Source organism: Rhinichthys klamathensis, unplaced genomic scaffold (genome assembly GCF_029890125.1).
Source record: "Rhinichthys klamathensis goyatoka isolate OS25496 unplaced genomic scaffold, OSU_Roscu_1.1 h1tg000241l_1, whole genome shotgun sequence".
Taxonomy (NCBI): Eukaryota; Metazoa; Chordata; class Actinopteri; order Cypriniformes; family Leuciscidae; genus Rhinichthys; species Rhinichthys klamathensis.
This window is the reverse complement of record NW_026606763.1, coordinates 600,287-619,177: the sequence shown is the minus strand read 5'-3', so window position 1 is coordinate 619,177 and position 18,891 is coordinate 600,287. Positions and strand designations below refer to the sequence as shown.

General features: G+C 36.4%; 1 protein-coding gene across 9 annotated transcripts in view; it reads left to right on the top strand.

Annotated features, from left to right (window-relative positions):
• Window positions 1-9,396, top strand: part of LOC130100390 (R3H domain-containing protein 1) — a 44,157-nt gene extending 34,761 nt beyond the window's left edge. For 8 of the 9 annotated variants that reach the window (XM_056265839.1, XM_056265840.1, XM_056265844.1 and 5 more), the window contains 8 exons: window positions 1,393-1,547; window positions 1,632-1,783; window positions 1,922-2,025; window positions 6,081-6,229; window positions 6,319-6,466; window positions 6,584-6,708; window positions 6,868-6,952; window positions 8,022-9,396. In XM_056265839.1, the coding sequence (XP_056121814.1) occupies window positions 1,393-1,547; window positions 1,632-1,783; window positions 1,922-2,025; window positions 6,081-6,229; window positions 6,319-6,466; window positions 6,584-6,708; window positions 6,868-6,952; window positions 8,022-8,365 (1,262 nt within the window). In that variant the 3' untranslated portion in view covers window positions 8,366-9,396. The remainder of the gene's footprint in view (window positions 1-1,392; window positions 1,548-1,631; window positions 1,784-1,921; window positions 2,026-6,080; window positions 6,230-6,318; window positions 6,467-6,583; window positions 6,709-6,867; window positions 6,953-8,021) is intronic. The other variant, XM_056265842.1, reaches the window with a different exon arrangement.
• The last annotated feature ends 9,495 nt before the right edge of the window (window positions 9,397-18,891 follow it).

The following is an 18,891-nucleotide window of genomic DNA, read 5'->3' as shown; positions in this document are numbered from 1 at the left end:
GTATTTCCAGAAACAAATAAATTGGAATAATTTATTTAAATAAATTATATTTCATTATTTTTAAATACTTGCGTTACAATTATGAAGTATTTATAAATATTTAGCTAATTATTATAATACTAAGTATCAAGTGGCATAATTGCCATACATTTTTATTAGCATAGTGACATGCTAACAAGCTCTCAGAGGATCATAGCAAGAAGCATGCAGTGCCGAGTGGAAATGATCACTTACGTTTCCTCCGGAAAATGTAAAAACCTGGTTGGAAATAAAATTGGGTGAACCTGTAAGAAAAATGAAAGAAATAGAGAAAGGATTCAGAGGTGGTATTTTAGAGAGTGTGTGTGTTTGTGCCCACAGTGACATTGAAAGAGCCCCTTTCACAAGCACTTGAGTGTGTGTGCGGGGCTTGTATGGTCGAAATCGAAAGGCTTTTATTCTCTTCACTTTGGCCTTGCAAGGGCAGGTAAAAATAGCTGTGCACTCGCACACACACAGAGGAGGAACGAGCCGTCCCGTCATCTCTACTGGATCTGATGAGAGGAATGAGAATCACTCGTTTAAATGCTCTGTCATTGTCCATCGTAAAGATCTCAATCTACACACTAGACGTCTCTTAAAAAATGACTTATAGTTATTATTGATCATTACAAGTGTGTGTGTGTGTGTATTCAGTGGTTGCAGAAATAAACTTTATTAAATTATATACATTTCTAAAATTAAATATTGTGAGACTATTATACTATATGCAACTGCAATACAATAATATGACATACTTTTATTATATTATTATTATTATTATTGTTTTTATAATTATGTGAAATAAAAATATATCATTACAATCCAAAATTATATTACATTTTTTAAATGTATTAAATGGAGTATTTAAGTTACATTTTTAAATATTAAATATTACAATAATAATACTATTATCATGTATAAACATTATCAGTCTGGCTCATAGATATTAATTAGGTGACATTATTTACCCAGACATCCTGACAGATTTGCTGGTAAATAAAAGACTATTATTACTATCACCAACTATTTTGCAGACATCACAAACTTCTATCTATTTTTCTCACGACTTGCATTTGAAGCCCTGAACTTCACTCAGCGACTCTCTCTCTTCAGAAGCGCTGCTATTTGCCTGCATTAACGTCCATCTGTTCCCGCTCATTTCCACACCAGCCAGCGTCTTTTACTTCATTTCACTTATTTCAGTCTTTTCGTAATTAAACTGCTATTTAAAAGTTGTTTACAGCTTTAATGTTGCATAAAACCCCTCTTTGTTTTTGCAGTTAATGTTTCACTTCCAGATGTTGTTTGTTCGTCGTTTGTCGGATTCGCTGTTGTTTATGCTAAAGAGTTGCTGTGTGAATGTCATTTCAGGTTTCCAGACGGTCATGCCCGGTCAACCCCCCAGCTACCAGGGCATGATGGGAGTTCAACAGACTCAGAACCAATCGCTGGTCAGCTCTCAGGGCGGAATGGCCAATCAGATTCAGAGCGTTATGGTGCAGTATCCCACAATGCCTCCGTATCAGGTCAGTGCTCCATTTTGCAAATCTCATAATTTTTTTTCTCAGTACCTGGAGGGATTTTGATGAAGTAACGTGTGCGTTTGGCAGGTGTCTATGCAGCAAGGTTCTCAGAGCGTTCAGCAGGCAGCCTATCAGCAACAGATCATGCTGCAGGGACAGACCAATCAAGCGCCAGCGCCCTCCGGCAACATGCAGGTGTATTACAGCATGCTGCCGCCAACACAACACTCTAGCATCAGGTAACACACTGAGATTCATCCAGTGCATGTCAATGCATTTAAAAGTGAATATTTGCTTTCAACCAATCAGATTGAGGCATCGCTGATTTGATTGGGCCTCTAGTGTGTCTCATGCCGACTTTCTGTGTGTGTGTACAGCTCAGCCGTTGGCTTCCTCCCGCCGCCGGGTTCAGAGCAGATGTCGTTTCCCAGAGCGCCCTCCCCCTGTGGCTCTCAGCCAATCACAGGCCAGCAGTGCACAGGTATCATAGCCGCCTTCAGTGTACAACTATCCATCCATAATGTTGCAAATTAATATATATAAGTTTTATATATATATTACCGCTAGCCGACTAGCTTATAACAGGATATTTTTGGTATATTTGGGCCAAATTTTGGTATATATATATATATATATTAGGGCTGTCAGTTAAACGCGTTATTAACGGCGTTAACGCAAACCCATTTTAACGGCGTTAATTTTTTTATCGCGCGATTAACGGCTTTTTGGCCTAGCAAACTTTGTCGTTTTTTTCACATGTTTCTGCAACAGGACGCGGCATGCGCTGCGCTATGAAACCCGTTCATTTCAATGGCTTTGCGCCGCTCGAGGACGTTTTGTTGCTTCGTCGACCAAAGCGCAAGCGGATCTAGCTAGACCGGAAACAAAACAACAGGCACGACGCACACACTCGTTTGGGCTTGCGAGCCGGCCAAAACGTTAACGTTACGTTTTGAGTGGATGACGAGCGCGAGACGCCGAAATGGTGCCAATAAGATTCTGAATGGAAAGTTTACTTTTAAAAGGTTGCCAAATGGTTCCATTGACGAGACCAAAGTGATCTGTGTGTTTTGTCGTTGTGAACTGAGCTATCATCATCGCAGCACGTCCAGTCTGAAATACCACTTCAGCACACACACACACAGCTGATGCGAATTCTCCGCCCCCTCGTCAATATCAGAACCTCGTCAGGATTTCTTTCACCCTTTTATTGATGGACAGTGTTACATTGTGTGAGAGATTATTTTCTCCAAGTGAGAATGTTAGTGTGAAATTGAACACAGCATATGCCAATGCTGTTTTCAATAAAAAAACATTTGCACAAAGCAAACTGATCCACTTTTCCATGCTGATAAGAGCATTAAAATGAATAAAAATAATGGGACAAAAAGAAATCAAGAGACATTTAGAATAGATAAAAATGTGCGATTAATCGCGAGTTAACTATGACATTAATGCGATTAATCGCGATTAAATATTTTAATCGTTTGACAGCACTAATATATATATATATACATATTATATTTCTAAATTAAATAAAACTTTATCAAAAATGTATTGTAAAAAAGTAAAATATATATATTTTTTTGTTGTTGTTGAAGAATACCTTCAAAGTAGGTAGGAATTTTATTAAAAAAAAACTTTTTTCCAAATTTGTTTAAACTTTCTGTATATATCAATGCATAATTAAAACGTAAGTACTCTGATAAAAAGAGTATAAAAATCGAGTGACTAGACCGTTTAATCTGCACTAAACACAGCTCATTATTTCCATCCGAGACGAAACAAAGGATTGGCTTAGGCGATTGTCACTCTCTCGCAACCATGGCAACCACCATTTTGCCACACACAAGAGGTATGGAACCTAGGAATAGCAAAACAATGGCAGAGAAAGACCAATCAAATTTCACATATGCAGTTTGCGAAGGCAAACCAGGCAAAAAAAGGAAGACAGTAACGTTACTAGAAAAGGTAATGAACAAAAAGTCTTTGGATAAACAACGAAATAAAACGCGTGTCAATATCGGCGTGGCTTTCCAGCGATGGCGCGAGAACTGAGAGACCTCAAGGGGCTGAAAAGTGACGCTGTGTGACGACCTCCTCTGCTTCGCCCTCGACCCCGGATCTGTCCTCGAGCTGATGATGCGGTACTTGTCTCTGGAGTGTAGTCCTCATCAGAGTCAACAATGCTTTCATCATGGAAACTCTTACATGCAGAACACCATATATGTTATGAATGTTACACGAAATTCATCTTCATCACAGTGTAAATGATGGCAATGGAAAAACGTGTATCATGCAACCTGTTTTTAGCTTTGCCTTATAGATAACTAGCTGGTTAGCGAATCAATTATATATATTTTAAACTTTACCAATATCAATATGCTAGCTTGATAGTGAGTACTAAAATACATCTTATTTGTTTATCTTCATAATGATACAGTTAGATTTTTTTATTACATGTGATTCTGACATGATGTCACTACATGCACTGCGCTCCTTCCTCTCCGCTCGTCTCAGGTAAATAATGCGTCTTCAGCTCAGCGGTCGGAGTCGCGCGTTCATGTGTTTTTGGGGCGTGGCTTTGGAAGGAGCCCAGAAGGGAGGGGGTGGAGTGAATGGAAATAATGAGCTGTCTTTAAAACAGTCGTGAGACGTCTACAGACACTCGATTTTTATACTTTCTTTTTCAGAGTACTTGCATTTTAATTATGCATTGATATATACAGAAAGTTTAAACAAATTTGGAAAAAGTTTTTTTTTATAAAATTCCTACCTACAAATACCTTTAAATGTAAAACGTTTTTTTTTTTTTTTTTTATGTGAAAACTCGAACTCACCTCTAAAGCTCAGTGTCATTTACTAACTAACGGAAGGTTTTTTTTAATTAGATATATAGTCTTCGTACATCTTTCGGTTAATAAGTCGAGTACATATAATGAGCTTTGAGCAGTTTATTTCTCATTTTCAAAATGTTTTACTTAGCTGTTTAATTAAATGTTGTTTACAATTCTGGTTTCTGTCTGTGCCTTACGGGCGTTTGTGAAGAGTTCATCACACGTTTCAGAAGCTGCGAGAAGACTCTGTTTATTTGAATAAACCTCAGTGTTAATGAACGCTCAGCTAGTGTGTGTGTGTGTGTGTAGATGAGGTGATGATTATGTTGCTGAAGAACAGGGTGTTTTTAATGAGGAAGAGGCGAGACCCACACACTCTTTGACCTTTCACTGTTTAATAAAGCGCTTTAATTGGCTTGTGTGTGTGTGTGTGTAGTGGTACATTTCATTTTTGCCTGCTGTCAAATAATTCAGTAGCAAGCAGTTTATTTTCAACGCCACTGATTAATATACATGTCTGCTATAATGAAGCTGTACAGTTCTAAAGGTTAATAAGAATAAGAATATTGTGTGTGATGGTACTATATTAGATCTGCAATGATGTTAAAAATAATTGAGAACAATGTGACGTCTAAAAGTTTTAATAAGTCGTTCGACTGTAATGGTTGACTTTAATCAGTATTAATTGTGGATTTTATTTGTATATAAATTCATATTTATTATGTATTATTATATATAATATAATTAATAATATAAGAATAATGCTACTATGTGTGCAATAGTACTAGTCTATATAAGACAAAAATATTAAAAATAATAGAGAACAATGTGGTGTCTAAAATGAGTTTTAAAATAAATAGTTTAATATTTTAATAATTTATATATTGATTTTAAAAAAAAAATATATATATATACACACATTGTATATGTATTAAAGTAAACATTTGTATTTTATTGCAATCTGTAATTTAGATTATTATTTCATATATATTTTTACAATCCATAATTTATATTAAAACACACTGTACACACTTACTTTATATATACTTTATTTTTTAAACATTTCTAGTTTCTTTTATTACAATACATAAATTATTGTAAAAAATATGAATAAATTAAAAAAAAAAATTAATAGTATTTCTGTTTTTTATCACAATTTATAATTTAAGAGTAAATATTTAGTATTAAATGTAAGTAGTTAAACGAATGTGTGCGTATATATATATATATAGTTCCTTTTTTAAACATTATTTTATTTTATTACAATCCATAACTTATTTAAAAAAATAATTAGATTAAATAATATTTAGATAAATATGAATAAATTAATAAAAGTAATACATTTTAATACCATTTCTGGTTTTTTAATCACAATTTATAATTTAAGAGTAAATATTTAGTATTTGGTATTAAATGTAAATAGTTAAACTAATGTGTGCATGTATAATGTGTATATATATATATATATATGTGTATATATATATATAGATAGATAGATAGATAGATAGATATAAGACAGAAAATATAAGATATGCATATCTATATACACATCTTATATTTTCTGTCTTATATTTTAATTATACATATTATAATATATAATATTATATGTAATATTATAATACATATAATCCCTTCTCATTTCCAGTCCAAACACTTGTGGTTTAAGTATGTATAGTGAGATCTGTGCTGTGATTTCCAGCAGTGCCTCCGCCGCCCCCTCCTGGTGGAGTGGTGATGATGCAGTTGAGCCTTCCTCACAGCCAGCAGCCGAGAGCCCCGTCTCCACCGCACTGGAAACCGAACCGCTACTACAAACCCAGCGATCTTCCCCCACAGGACGCCACGCAGGTACAAACATCTGCATCAGATCCCATGTGACATCACTCTCACGTGACGCAACACACATGACCTCTCTCTCTCTCTCTCTCGCTTTCTAGAATAATCCGCAGCAGCTGCTAAGCTCCTCCCCATCTCCAGCGCAATCTCCTGTTCCTGCCCATCTGGTCAATCTGAAGGGTCCTCGTCCTGGCCACGCCCCCTTTCCCATCATGCCCCAGTTTTCCCGCCCTTACGCTCCAGGCCAAGGTGAGCCAATCCGAGTGAATCGAATCCGATTAGCTCATAGCTTTTAGTACATTCTGTTATATATCTTGGTATATTTTGGTGTGAGTTTAGATAACGCTCGTGTTGGTGTGTTCACAGGTGATGGCAGGTATCCTCCTCTGATTGGGCAGCCGCTCCAGTATAACCCTCCCATCAGACCGCCACTAATGCACGGCTCTCATGTGGTCAACCACCACCATCATCATCATCTTCATCACCACCAGGTTGAACGCACACACACACACTGCTCTCACACTCATGTATGTTCAGGTGATCTAACAGCATTAATGTGCATTTAGCGTCATCTTCATCACCATCGTCATGTTAAACACAGGAGTTTCTTGTTGTTCACACGCATCAGCTCACCTTCGGCTCTTTCTCAGGGTCCTGTGGGTATCCGGCACGGCGTGCGTAGTCGAAGACCCCCAAAGAAATCACTGTCTACTGACATGAGCACTGGAGAAACGGGTACGAGAACATGAATTCTGAAAATACAGATTAATATTCAGTTAAGTATTGATAAACTTTGATAAATTGTCATGATTAGTCTGATCGCTGAAATACAATTTTGAAATACAATACAATTATGGGGACCAAAAAATGTCTGGATAAATACATAAATCCTGGTTTGGAGCAAATCCTATTTGTGTACACTTATGTGTATACAAAAAAATTCACACACACACACACACATATATATATATATATATATATATATATATATATATATATATATATATATATATATATATACTAAAAAAATATATATATATATATATATATATATATACATGTGAGTGTGTATTTGTGCATGTCTGTTTTATATATATGTATATATATAGATATATATAGATATATATAGATATACATACACACACGTGTGTATATATATATATATATATATACACACATATATACATACAGTAAAACAAAAATTTATTCAGACACCTTCAACATTTCTCACATTATCACAGTTTATTCACTATAGTTTAGAAAGTGGTAATAAAATATGAAAACTCAAGAGTTATCAAATCAGTTGATATTTCACTGTTTTGGCCATCCTTCTGTTAGACTGTCTCACAAATGAATTAGCTGTCAGCTGTTAAATTTACGTACACAATTAGATAATACCAATTTAGGTCAACCAATTACTAAGCAATGCTTAATTTTGTTCAGTCTGTGGTGTAAAAAGGTCGCATTAGCAATTAAAGAAAAAACACTTAAGCAAAACATGGTCAGGTCAAAGTGTCTGAATAATTTTTGGTCCCAAATGTTTATACATTTTACTGGTAGTCCACTGTTTGAAGAATTTTTGGGTATAATATGTCACAGTTTACTTTATTTGGCTATCCTCACTTACATAAATGAATTATAGTGTCCTGCACCCCACTAGTAAAGAAATTTCAAAAATGATATCTGGTGTCTGAATAATTTTTGGGTTGACTGTATATAAAATCCTATATGTATGCGAATATCACTATCATGAGTTTTATTATACACAATCAGTTGTTCAGTAACATTATTTTTGTGCGTCCAGACACGGGCCGTGTTTTGGAGGTGACGGACCTTCCGGCTGGCATCACTCGAGTGGAAGCGAACTGTTTACTGGCAGAACTGAGCAAAGTTGGCGCTCTCATAAAATGGCTGCCCGAAACCCCATCCCCCAACCAATCAGAAGGAGCGGACGTTACGAACTCTGACCCTCCCAAACCACCCCCTCACGACCTGGCGTCCACGTACACCATCCTGGCCTTGTTCCCGTCGAAGTACGCGGCGCAAAGTGCGCTTCAAAAACTCAACAGCTCCATCGCCAAATTCAAACTGAGAACTAGCAGGGGACATAATGAACAGCACACGCTCGCCAGATCCAGCTCTCAGTGAGGCCACGCCCCTTCCCCCTCTCTCCACCAATCACCACCATTGCCTCAGGCTCACTTCCTGCCATTTCAGTCACACGCCTTCCTGGTTTTGTTTGTTTGTTTGTTTGTTTTTGCACCACTATGGCTTGATCCAAACGGGTTTGTTACTTTCGAATGTGGTTTTCACGCTAGTTTGTAAAAAAAAAAAAAAAAGAGAACATTTCGAATGTTGTAGTTGAATTGTTCTTTCACGGTTTCAGGTGAATTTGAATTATCTAGCTTTGTTATTTAAAAGAAACCAAAACGGAGGCAAAATAAGAGGTTTGGCTTATTTTTATTACATTTTTGTTGTTCATTTTGAATAGATCAGGATTGCAAAACTGAAACCGGAGGATGTTGTTTGGGGGGTTTTTATCGCAAAAACGCATCTTATTGTTCGTACAAATTTTTTGGCCATTTTTTGTTAAACGAATGGAAACAAGCAACCAAACATGTTACAACTGATCCATGAACTTAAAGACGGGACACAAGGGAACACTTCGACCTGTGCCTTTAAACAGGGACGCGTTGTTTACACTGAACAATGACTAAGCCAGAAAAACAACGTCCAAAAATGCGTAATTTATACTGTAGCCGAATCCAAATAAGCAAGTCATTTTTTTCCTTCGTCCGAGTGCCAGTTTTTGGCTCTCCAGAATGTGGACTGAGTGTTTTTGAATTTTTAACTTAATTTAAACGTTGATGGAAACGGCGAAGTGGCCAAACGGAAGGTTTTATCGCTTTCTTTCTCATAACCTGTCTTTGGGGCGACGGACATTCAACAGTCCATTTATGGGTTTTTAGATTTCTTATCCTATTAAAAGTCACTGGAATAAAGGTTTGCACTCTCTCTCTCTCTCTCACGTCTTTCCCCTCTTCTCTTTAATGCGTTTTTTTTTCTCTTATTTTATTTTGGTTGTGAGATGTGTGGACTATGAAAGGCTGTAAAATGTTTGCTGGAGCAAGTTGTTTTTATCTCAGTTTGAAACCAATAAATGTTTACACATAATGGTTTTTCCATGTCCCAAATGTTTTTATTGGCTATAAAAGCCCAATTGGATTGACAACTTTAAAGAGGGGGAGATATAGATATTTTTAAATATTTATTTCAAATATGTTTGAAAATTACAATTAAATTAAATATTATATACATTTACCGGTAAATTAAATACATTTAAAATGAAAAAATACATTATTATTAATATTTTATTTTATTTAATACCTTTTATACATTTTCATTATTTATTTATAGTTTTATTTAAATATTATTCTTAATGTTTCTCAAAGATGTAACAACTATACACTTTTTTGTTGTAATTTACAGTGTAAGTTGTATTTTTCATGTCTTTAAATATATATTTTTAAATGCGTTTAATTACAGGTATAATGTTATTGATTACATAGTATATAATTAAAATTCATAAAATATATTTTATTTAAGTTGTAGACTACATTAAAGAAGAATACATTGTGTAATGATACTTGCTTAAAATGACAGTGCTATTATGGTGCATTGTGGGTATTAAGTGTCTTAGGTCTGAGATGGTGCAACTAATTCCATGTCAAAACTAAACACTTTTGGCATATTGAGTTTCCTGTTAAATTGAAAACAACCAAATCAAAACAGGTGAAATCTGAAGAATGTGTGTTTCGATTCATTATGTGTATCTTGACGTTAAGGATCTTCAATAGTGTTTGCATTTTACAGCCTCACAAAATGTCTTGTGTCCTTCTAGTGTAGGCTATTATTTCCCATTGATCAACTGTTAAGGACCTATATTTAGCAATGGTAAGTCTTACATTTATGCAGCAGAATTTTATCCAAACCAGTTTACATTGCATTGAAGGTGTCAGTTATCAGAGGCCATGATTTGTTACAGGCATAATTAAGCGAGGATTGATTTCTGACGGTTCAGATTAAGAGAACAGGGTGTAGCTACAAAACATAACGATGAGTGACCATCGCAAGATTTGTTAGAGCCAAAATCAAATCAACCCACTGATTAAAAGGGAGGATAACTTAGAATAGTTATTACATTTTAATTGGATTTAGTCCTCCTCAAATTTGATTGGTTAATTAATTGTAATTAGCTACATTTGTCTCAAGTTCTACATTTCATAAAAAGATAGTCGATAGTCACGCAGGTTAGACGCCATTTTGAATTTAACGCGGATGAAAACGAGACAAAAAGAGAGATCGAGTACAATGACACGCACTAAGGCTCTCCAAGCACGTAATTTTCACATCTCAGAACTTTAAAATATATATATTTTGTGGAGTTTAATATACATCGAAAGCACTGTAATCCTATCCTTCGCAGCCTATAACGTTACTTTTCATTGCTGTCAACAAATAAATGGAGCAAACTTGGCCTATATGTTAGCTCAATTTACATTGACAAAATGATTTTTTTTTTTAAAGAATAGTTGTTTTTTAACTTTCAATTAAATTAGCTTTAATAACGACCTACGATCAATGTTGGACTAGAACAAAATACAGCAATTTCACAAAGAAACACCAGCACAAACAACAGTTCAAAGCGGTATCGTGAACACACACATAGCTACTATACCAGATGGGGTACCGTAGCCCCGTAGTAGCCTATCTATATTATAAACTACAGCATATGTTCTTGTGTGGATTTGCTACATGTTGTCAAAGTTCTTGACCCACATTCCCATGATCATTGAACCCAGATCCACAAAGACGGATGTTTGCTTCAGAACCTGCTCAGACAGGCTGCGGAGACGAACAGGATCTGTCAAGCCCGGATAACACACCGGAGGATCCGCGGAGGTGTTTCGTCTTTGTTCACATGCCTGTCTGATATCAAACAAAGAAACGCTTGCTTTCATTCAGACACCCAGCGGAAGAGCCTGACAGGATGTGGGCGGTTTAACGGAGCAGCGCGTGAACTGATGCTGCAGCTGCAGGTACCATAGGAAACTTCAACTCACCTGGAATGTTAAAACAGGAAATGCTGATGAATGTGTTTGAAAGGTCTGTTAGGAGTATAAACCCTACAAAACATTAGCACAGGGATTGCATAGGGGTCATGACAAAGATGTCAGAGATGATAAAAACACATAGGCATAGAAATGTAATAGACTATGTTCACGCAGCTTAAACGAACTACTCATGATATTTTTAGAGCCCTTAAATCTATCAAGTAAAAAGTACTAAAATTCAATCATTTTGGTGAAATTACTCTGATAAAAACACACACGTGTGTGTGTGTGAATATTTTAATATTTAATAAAAATATAACGAAATCGGATAATATCTAATAATATGTTGTATAATTGAATGCATGTAGCTGTGATATATTTAATTATTTGTTAATAATCATATTTTAACAATTTCAATGTTTAAACCATTTTTTAAGGAAAAAATGTATAATAATAAAAGACTGCCAAACTAATAATGGCAATATATTTTTTTCAAGTATTTCATCATTAACCTTCATTATAGACCCACAGAAATCTCAAATTTACTTGTAATAGTTTTAAGAACATAATTATGTCATCATCAAAGAAGACATGTAAGTCTATTTAATTCATTTAATTTCTAAATAACTTTACTAGATTCGAACAAACAAACAACAAAACGAGAATCACGTCATTGACCCTTAAACTAAATATATGCATAATAGCCTACCTATCCACCTACTCTCTAAATACGAAAGCTACAGTAGAGAGACGAGAACGAGACTGAGGAGAAAAGAGCTGAATTCACAGACACGGTACATTATACTGTAACTCTTCAACGAAACACCAGAGGGCGCCATTGTACTAACATTAATAAGGCGTTAAACAGCTGTTTTCTATTATAGGCTAGGCTACTGCACACTAAATTGTACATGAATATTACGAGAAACTGTTGCAGTAAGTGTTTTACGCGATATATTATTGTTACACGACGAATTTCGTTGCATGTTTAATTAAGCGCGTGAATTAAATACAGATATTTTGTGTTTTTAATCTAATTTTGTGTAAAAATGTCTTAACTTTTGGCAGCAGATTCGCTTAATGAGTCACGAGGACGAAGTACATTGATGGATATGGAGGCTGTCCGTTGAGGTAGGCCTATGTTCTGCTTTGACAAATGTAGAAATTTTATGGCCACTTTATTTTCTAATAGCAGAGATAGGCCTATCTTTCTCAAACACATTTAAGATTCATAACCTTTCTTAAGGCTGTTTTATTGGACTACGTCTGTGTTTGGCTCATTTCCATGTGATTAAGACAGTAGGTGTTGGGTACAAACGACCTCATCACTCAAAACTAATACCATTTTAATAACACCCCATTATTTACTGTCATAACTGTTTTGTGATTTAAAATTGTCTTTCCATAGCCTATTCAAAATATGCTCTTTTTTAGTAACAAATTACACTAAATTTAAAACTAAATCATACATTAGGACAGTTATATCACTGTTTATATGAACTCAAAGTGTTTAAACCTCTATTCCCTGGTTTTCTGTCATATAATTGATGCCAGATGGAGAATTTGTCAGGACAAAATATGGGGCAGCGGCTCCCTGCCAGTCGAGAGCGAGTGTGTGTCCTGCATAAATTAACCGACAAGCGTGTCTTGCCATTATAGCAGGTGTCAGAAAAGGTGTTTTGCATGGGGCGAGATCAGAAAAGTGCTGTTTAGAGCTCCGAATAACCAGTTTGGGCCCAGACGGTGTTCACAGTCTTTATTTTTCAGGATTGAAATGCTGTCGATTTGGATTTGATGGATAATTGTGGCACTCCGGTGGCCGTGGGCCCAGAGGAGGAGGAAGAGGGTGTGATGACAGACCAGCTGTCCTACAAACTCCAGTCGGTCAGAGCCAATGGCAGGACGAGTTTCTACATGCCTAGACATGTTCACCTGATACTCATTGTGGCAGATGTAATTCAATTCTCACTGATAATGAGAGACGCTAAAAGTTACATTTGAAATTCACCTCATAGATAGATAGATAGATAGATAGAGTGCATCTGTCATTGTAATCAGTGTAGTGCTATAGCTTGGCCAGATAATGACTTGTAGCTTGACCCTCTGTGACCCTGTTGACCTTTGACCCTGGTTCCACAGGGGTCACATGTCAACTGTCCACCTTGCCGTGGGACAGCAGAGGCATCTCGCTCACACAGAAAAGTGCATTACAGCACACAGCTGAATATCAAACTTTTCATAAAGATAATGAATCCTATTTAGCACCATACTGTCTATATATAATACATTGTTTCATGATTTAATTAAAAAATGAAATGCAATTTTAGATAAATTGAATTTTCCACAGTTTCACACAATTGTTATAAATAAATTAAAACAATTTTTGTACAGTAACATGAGCAAACATATTGTTATATTTCAGTTGTAAAGTTTTTTGTCTATCTATCTATATATCTATCTATCTGTCTGTCTGTTTGCCTGTCTGTCTGTCTATCTCTTTGTCTATCTCTTTATCTGTATATCTGTCTGTCTATCTATCCGTCCGTCTGTCTGCCTACCTATCTATCTATCTCTCTCTCTATCTACCTGTCTGTCTGTCCGATATCTTTCTATATATCTCTGTCTGTCTGTCTATCTCTCTGTCTATCTCTATCCATATGCCTCTATCTATCTATCTATCTATCTATCTATCTATCTATCTATCTATCTATCTATCTATCTATCTATCTATCTATCTATCTATCTATTTGTCTGTCTGTTTATAATATATCCATCTGTCTGAGCTCTGTAACTCTGTGAAATACTGTTACAAACCCTTCATCAGGCCACTCCATGTTGCCATAGCGACGTGATGGAAGCCATCACAGCTATACAATTTTAAGGGGGAGGGGGGTAATCATAAGAGGTTTAGGGCCAATTTTGGACACAGAAATACCCCCCCACGCACACACTCCAGTGCCGAGGGTCCTGTTGTTCGGGGCCTCTCCTTCACTCTGGGGGTCTTTCATCTCACTCAAGGCCTCCACCCCATTGATATGTTTCTCGCTCTCTCAAATGTTGAACGACTATGGCCACCCCCACCATCATCCTAATTGCTTTTGTCTGTCCAAGGCTCTCGTCATTTCTCCATTTCTTTGACTTCCTCTCCAACATTTTTGTCCCTTTTCAAAACCTGCAGATTCTTTGTGCCGTAGTTTCTTTTTATTTCCTTTTAAAGAAAGATTCGGAAATGGACATGTGGCCTCTCGGATGATTCTGCAGGTCAGAGGTCTTAATTCACTATTCCTGAAGGTAACCAGTGGGGCGGGGGGGGGGAACGGAATTGTTAATATATTATTTATTTACTCATATTGATTTTTGAGGGGAAGGTCGCACTTAACTGTTTTAAAGGTTTTACAAATCAATATTAGCATTAGTTTGGGGAAAACGCCTGCATAGTACTGCTAGCCATTTTTATCTCATTTCAACAAAATTATATATATATAATATTCTCTTTTAATATGCTAAATTAATTGATAATCAGAAATCTGGGGTTGCGATGCATTGTGGGATTTCCTAAGCTTTATGCAGTGTTGCCTTAGAATTTGGCCAACATTAGGAGTGCCTGCTGTTTTGAGGCGCCTTTATTGATCCCTGCTATGAATTATGGGCAGAGTTATTCGCTAGGTCCTGCTCTCACTCAGGTCCTCTTTTGGGGGTTAAATGCACTAGCTGCAACCACTGTCTCAATGTGCAACGGCAGGTCACAGATCAGCTGCAGGGGAACAATTTATCTGCTGTGGTTACTCTACCTCCCATATCTCTCTATCTTTCATTCTCATGACCCATGACGGTTTCTCGATAGGTTTTATAAATTAAATGATTGATAGATCAGAGATAGTTTGAACATCTTCTCTTCTCAGGTTTTGATAGGTGCAATCCCCCAAGTGCTGTTGTTTGTCGGTGTGAGTGATGGCGCAAACTCCAGAAAACGCACTTCATTGCCTCCGTTTTTTTCCATCCAGTCTGCACGGAGATCCCGCAGAGGAAAAAAAAGAGAAATGAGACTGTTTCCTGAGGTAACAGATGGGTAAAGATGGTAGGAACCATTTCTTTCCCAGTCGTAATACATCTAAAAGTCCATATGTCAAAAGCACATACAAATGTCCTGAAGCCCTTCACAACAATACAGTTCCTAAAGTTTATACTGCTTTACTAACAGCTTTTGGATCAATCAACCACCTATCCGAGACGATTTATCTCCAGAAGAGATTTCATTGGAGACATCTCTAGTTGCCTGGAAAACAACTCGCACTGATGCGTCTGCAGGCGACTGGCAGCTGGCCTGAACGGACAGGATTTTCTTGCTATGCTAATGTCCATAGCTGCAGGCTAAGCGTTCTAGTATAATGATGCTAATACGCCAAAGCCATATGGAAAAACAAAGGCAGGACTTTTACAGAGAATACCAAGCACAGTATGCATCAGTACAGAGGGTTTGATTCAGATGACAGGTTTTAATAAGAATTCCTGACAGAGCACAAACACATTTTGGCATGTTGTTTTGCCGTATACGTGGTAGGACTGGAGCGTGTTTGGAAAGGTTTGCTGGCTTACGACTTACCAGATGTGTTTCAGTAAACGCTGTTTACAAATTTTGAAACTGTATGCATATGCAACATTTTTAATATTAAAATATGGTTATTTAGCATTTTTAATAAAATTGTTTTAAAAAAAATGTCCGTTGGAAGAGTGATCAAAGAGAAATGATAACACTGGATGAAATTCTTCAGAAATGTAAGGTAGTCTAAGTATACTCCGGTGTGTAATTCACATTTTGCCAAAACAAGTTGGAAATTTGGGTATTTCATGCTTACAAATAATAGCGTAATAGAGTATTACTGAAATGTTAAATGTAGCTAGTATGCTATTCCATTTTCATAGCCATAAGGTATGTGTGAAATCGCATACTTAGTACTACATTTGATGAGGAATGAACTTCTTGACTGCCAAAAGAGTATGTGCTATGTAGCATGAATAAAATCTTGATGTACTACATCCGACATGTTGTCACTGTCATGTGACTTTTCGCGTTACTTCACTGCAATTTACAAATCCTCTCATATGGCCTCATGGGATAGTACAATGTTTATCAGATGCGCACTTTGGAATCTCATAAGTTATCCGCGTATTTTGTTGTTTTATGAATACTATGTATTCGGACTTACTCATTTCACATTCTGTTTTTTGCCTACTATATAGTAGGAAATTAGGTATATTTGGACGCAGAGATCATTTTTTTTCTTAATAATTGCAACAAAAACAAACTCTTGAGTGTTAATTCTTGACACAATATGGCACAATACTTTGGTGAAATGTTATGCTAAAATCGCATTCACAAAACAATCTCGATTAAGGTCAATTTGAGACGCGTTGAAAACACGAAACAGCCTACATTGAGTTCTTTACTTTTCTGAGTAAAAAGTTTCAGTGCATATTTAAAACGGTGGGTGGTGTTTTGGTGACTTGCAGTTCGCTGTTGTAATATTTTCTCCCAAATGGTCTGTAAATGGGACAGCGTTATTAAAAGTACTCCTTATACGAGTTTAAAAGCACCAAGCAACACCGCATATTTGCATAAAAGCATCATTTTTGTGTGGTTCATCTCTCTTGGGGCTGGTTTTGTGTGCGTGCTTGTTCATAAGGTGTCTCTCAGAACTATTAGCCGCAGAAAAAAGAAACATTAAGAGTTCTGTTATTTATCACAAGCAAAACTCGCCCACGCAGCGGCACCTGCATGTACACAGGATTCATAACTGCAAATTCAATAAACGATTATACGCTTGCTAATTGGCTTATAATTAAATATTCAGTGTGAGAGAGTGAGTGATACTTGGGGAGAAATGAATGGCTGACATGTTGTCCATATCTATTTTTGTTAAAAGAAAAAGTAAGAATAGATCCGTAAACATACTTTTGCATTTATTCATTTAGCAGATGCTTTTTTTAATGCAAGCCCTTCTGTTGCTTAAATGTGACAGTTTTTCTCTCAACAACATCTTTTTGTGGGTGGGTCCCACATATAGGAGGCCCTTAGGGGGTCCCAGCCCCAGTAATTGGCCCTGGCCCAGGCCCCTGGACAGCTTTCCCGGTTGTCCCCCGCTGTCGATGGCCCAGATTGGATGTTGCAAGAGCCAACTGACCAAATGTTTGGAGATAATCCAAGAATTGTTGTATTGGCTTATATATTTGGATTGAAACATGGATTGCCCAGCCATATCTTTGGAACACTCAACCGTAGAAATTATTACTGAATTTTTGTGGAAACTATGCTGCTTTTTCTGATCTTTTATGTGGTTTGGGAACAATATTTGGCAAAGACCAAAATCAGGCATCCATTAAGCCTGCATGGCAATCATCTGAATTGGGTCAGTGTGAACGGCTAAAGTCCCTGTTTGAGTTAGGCTCAGACGTTTTAAATCATAATCACGTTCATTTGGCCACTGGGCATGCAGGAGGACCTCCGTTAAGACCATGTGAGGTGAAATACTGAGGAATGGCATCCGGAAGTGCTAATCGGATTAATGGATTGGGACTTCTTGGATTTCCAGCTTTGTGGAGTTAGCCGCTATGCTAACAGGCAAAAAGTCATTATGTATAGGCATGCTATTTTTTAATCTTTTTGCCATTTCTTTTTAATCTATAGGAAGGTAGAAAGATGACAGGAAAGAACTGGGAGAAGAAAATGGAATGGTATTGGAAGGTATAAAAAAAGCTATATTGATGATACCATTGTTGCCAAGTTTTGAAAATTTCTCATTTCAAAATTAGTAAAAGCTGCCTTGGATACAAGATGGCCACCAAGTAACTAGATGCGTTTAAGTCCTCCTGAGAAGTTAGTATTGACATTGACATAATTTTTTCACTGTTTTTAGTCAATCTAGGTACTGTACACTGAATCGTTATATATTCTATCATACTTGAACAATATCAGATTTTTCACATGTAACTTATAATTTTATAGTAAATTAAGAAATTTACTGACAAATACAGACACTGCATCCCTTGCATCCACTCGTTTCCCACTTGTAATTCCGACTTTGTGGTTCCATTCATCTGCTGTCAACTCTTAAAAATACAATCTTTTTGAACCCACCATTTGTCTCTGCGCTACTTAAATTTTTTGAATGTTTGATTACGTTTACCATTGTTTCGCAAATTTTCAAGTGAATCCACGTGATGGGAATTTCGCGTGAGAGCGAAACCAGATTTCACACTAGGTTCAGTTGGTCATGTGAATCACCTTGTTGAGCAAAAGACAGTGACTTATGTGTGAGCGATGCTTAATATATCGCTACAAAAAGTCAATTTTATTTTAATATAAATATGATTTTCTTAAATAAATTTAATATAAACCCTGACGTTTTTCTAAGACATACTTAGCAGCTTTTGGCAACTCTGTGAGTTTTAAAATAATTCAAATAAATCATTAAACTATTGTAAACTATTGAAAAACTACAAAATAACTTATCACACTATACTAGTCAAATTGTTTTCTTTCTCTTTTCCAGAAAAGCTGCC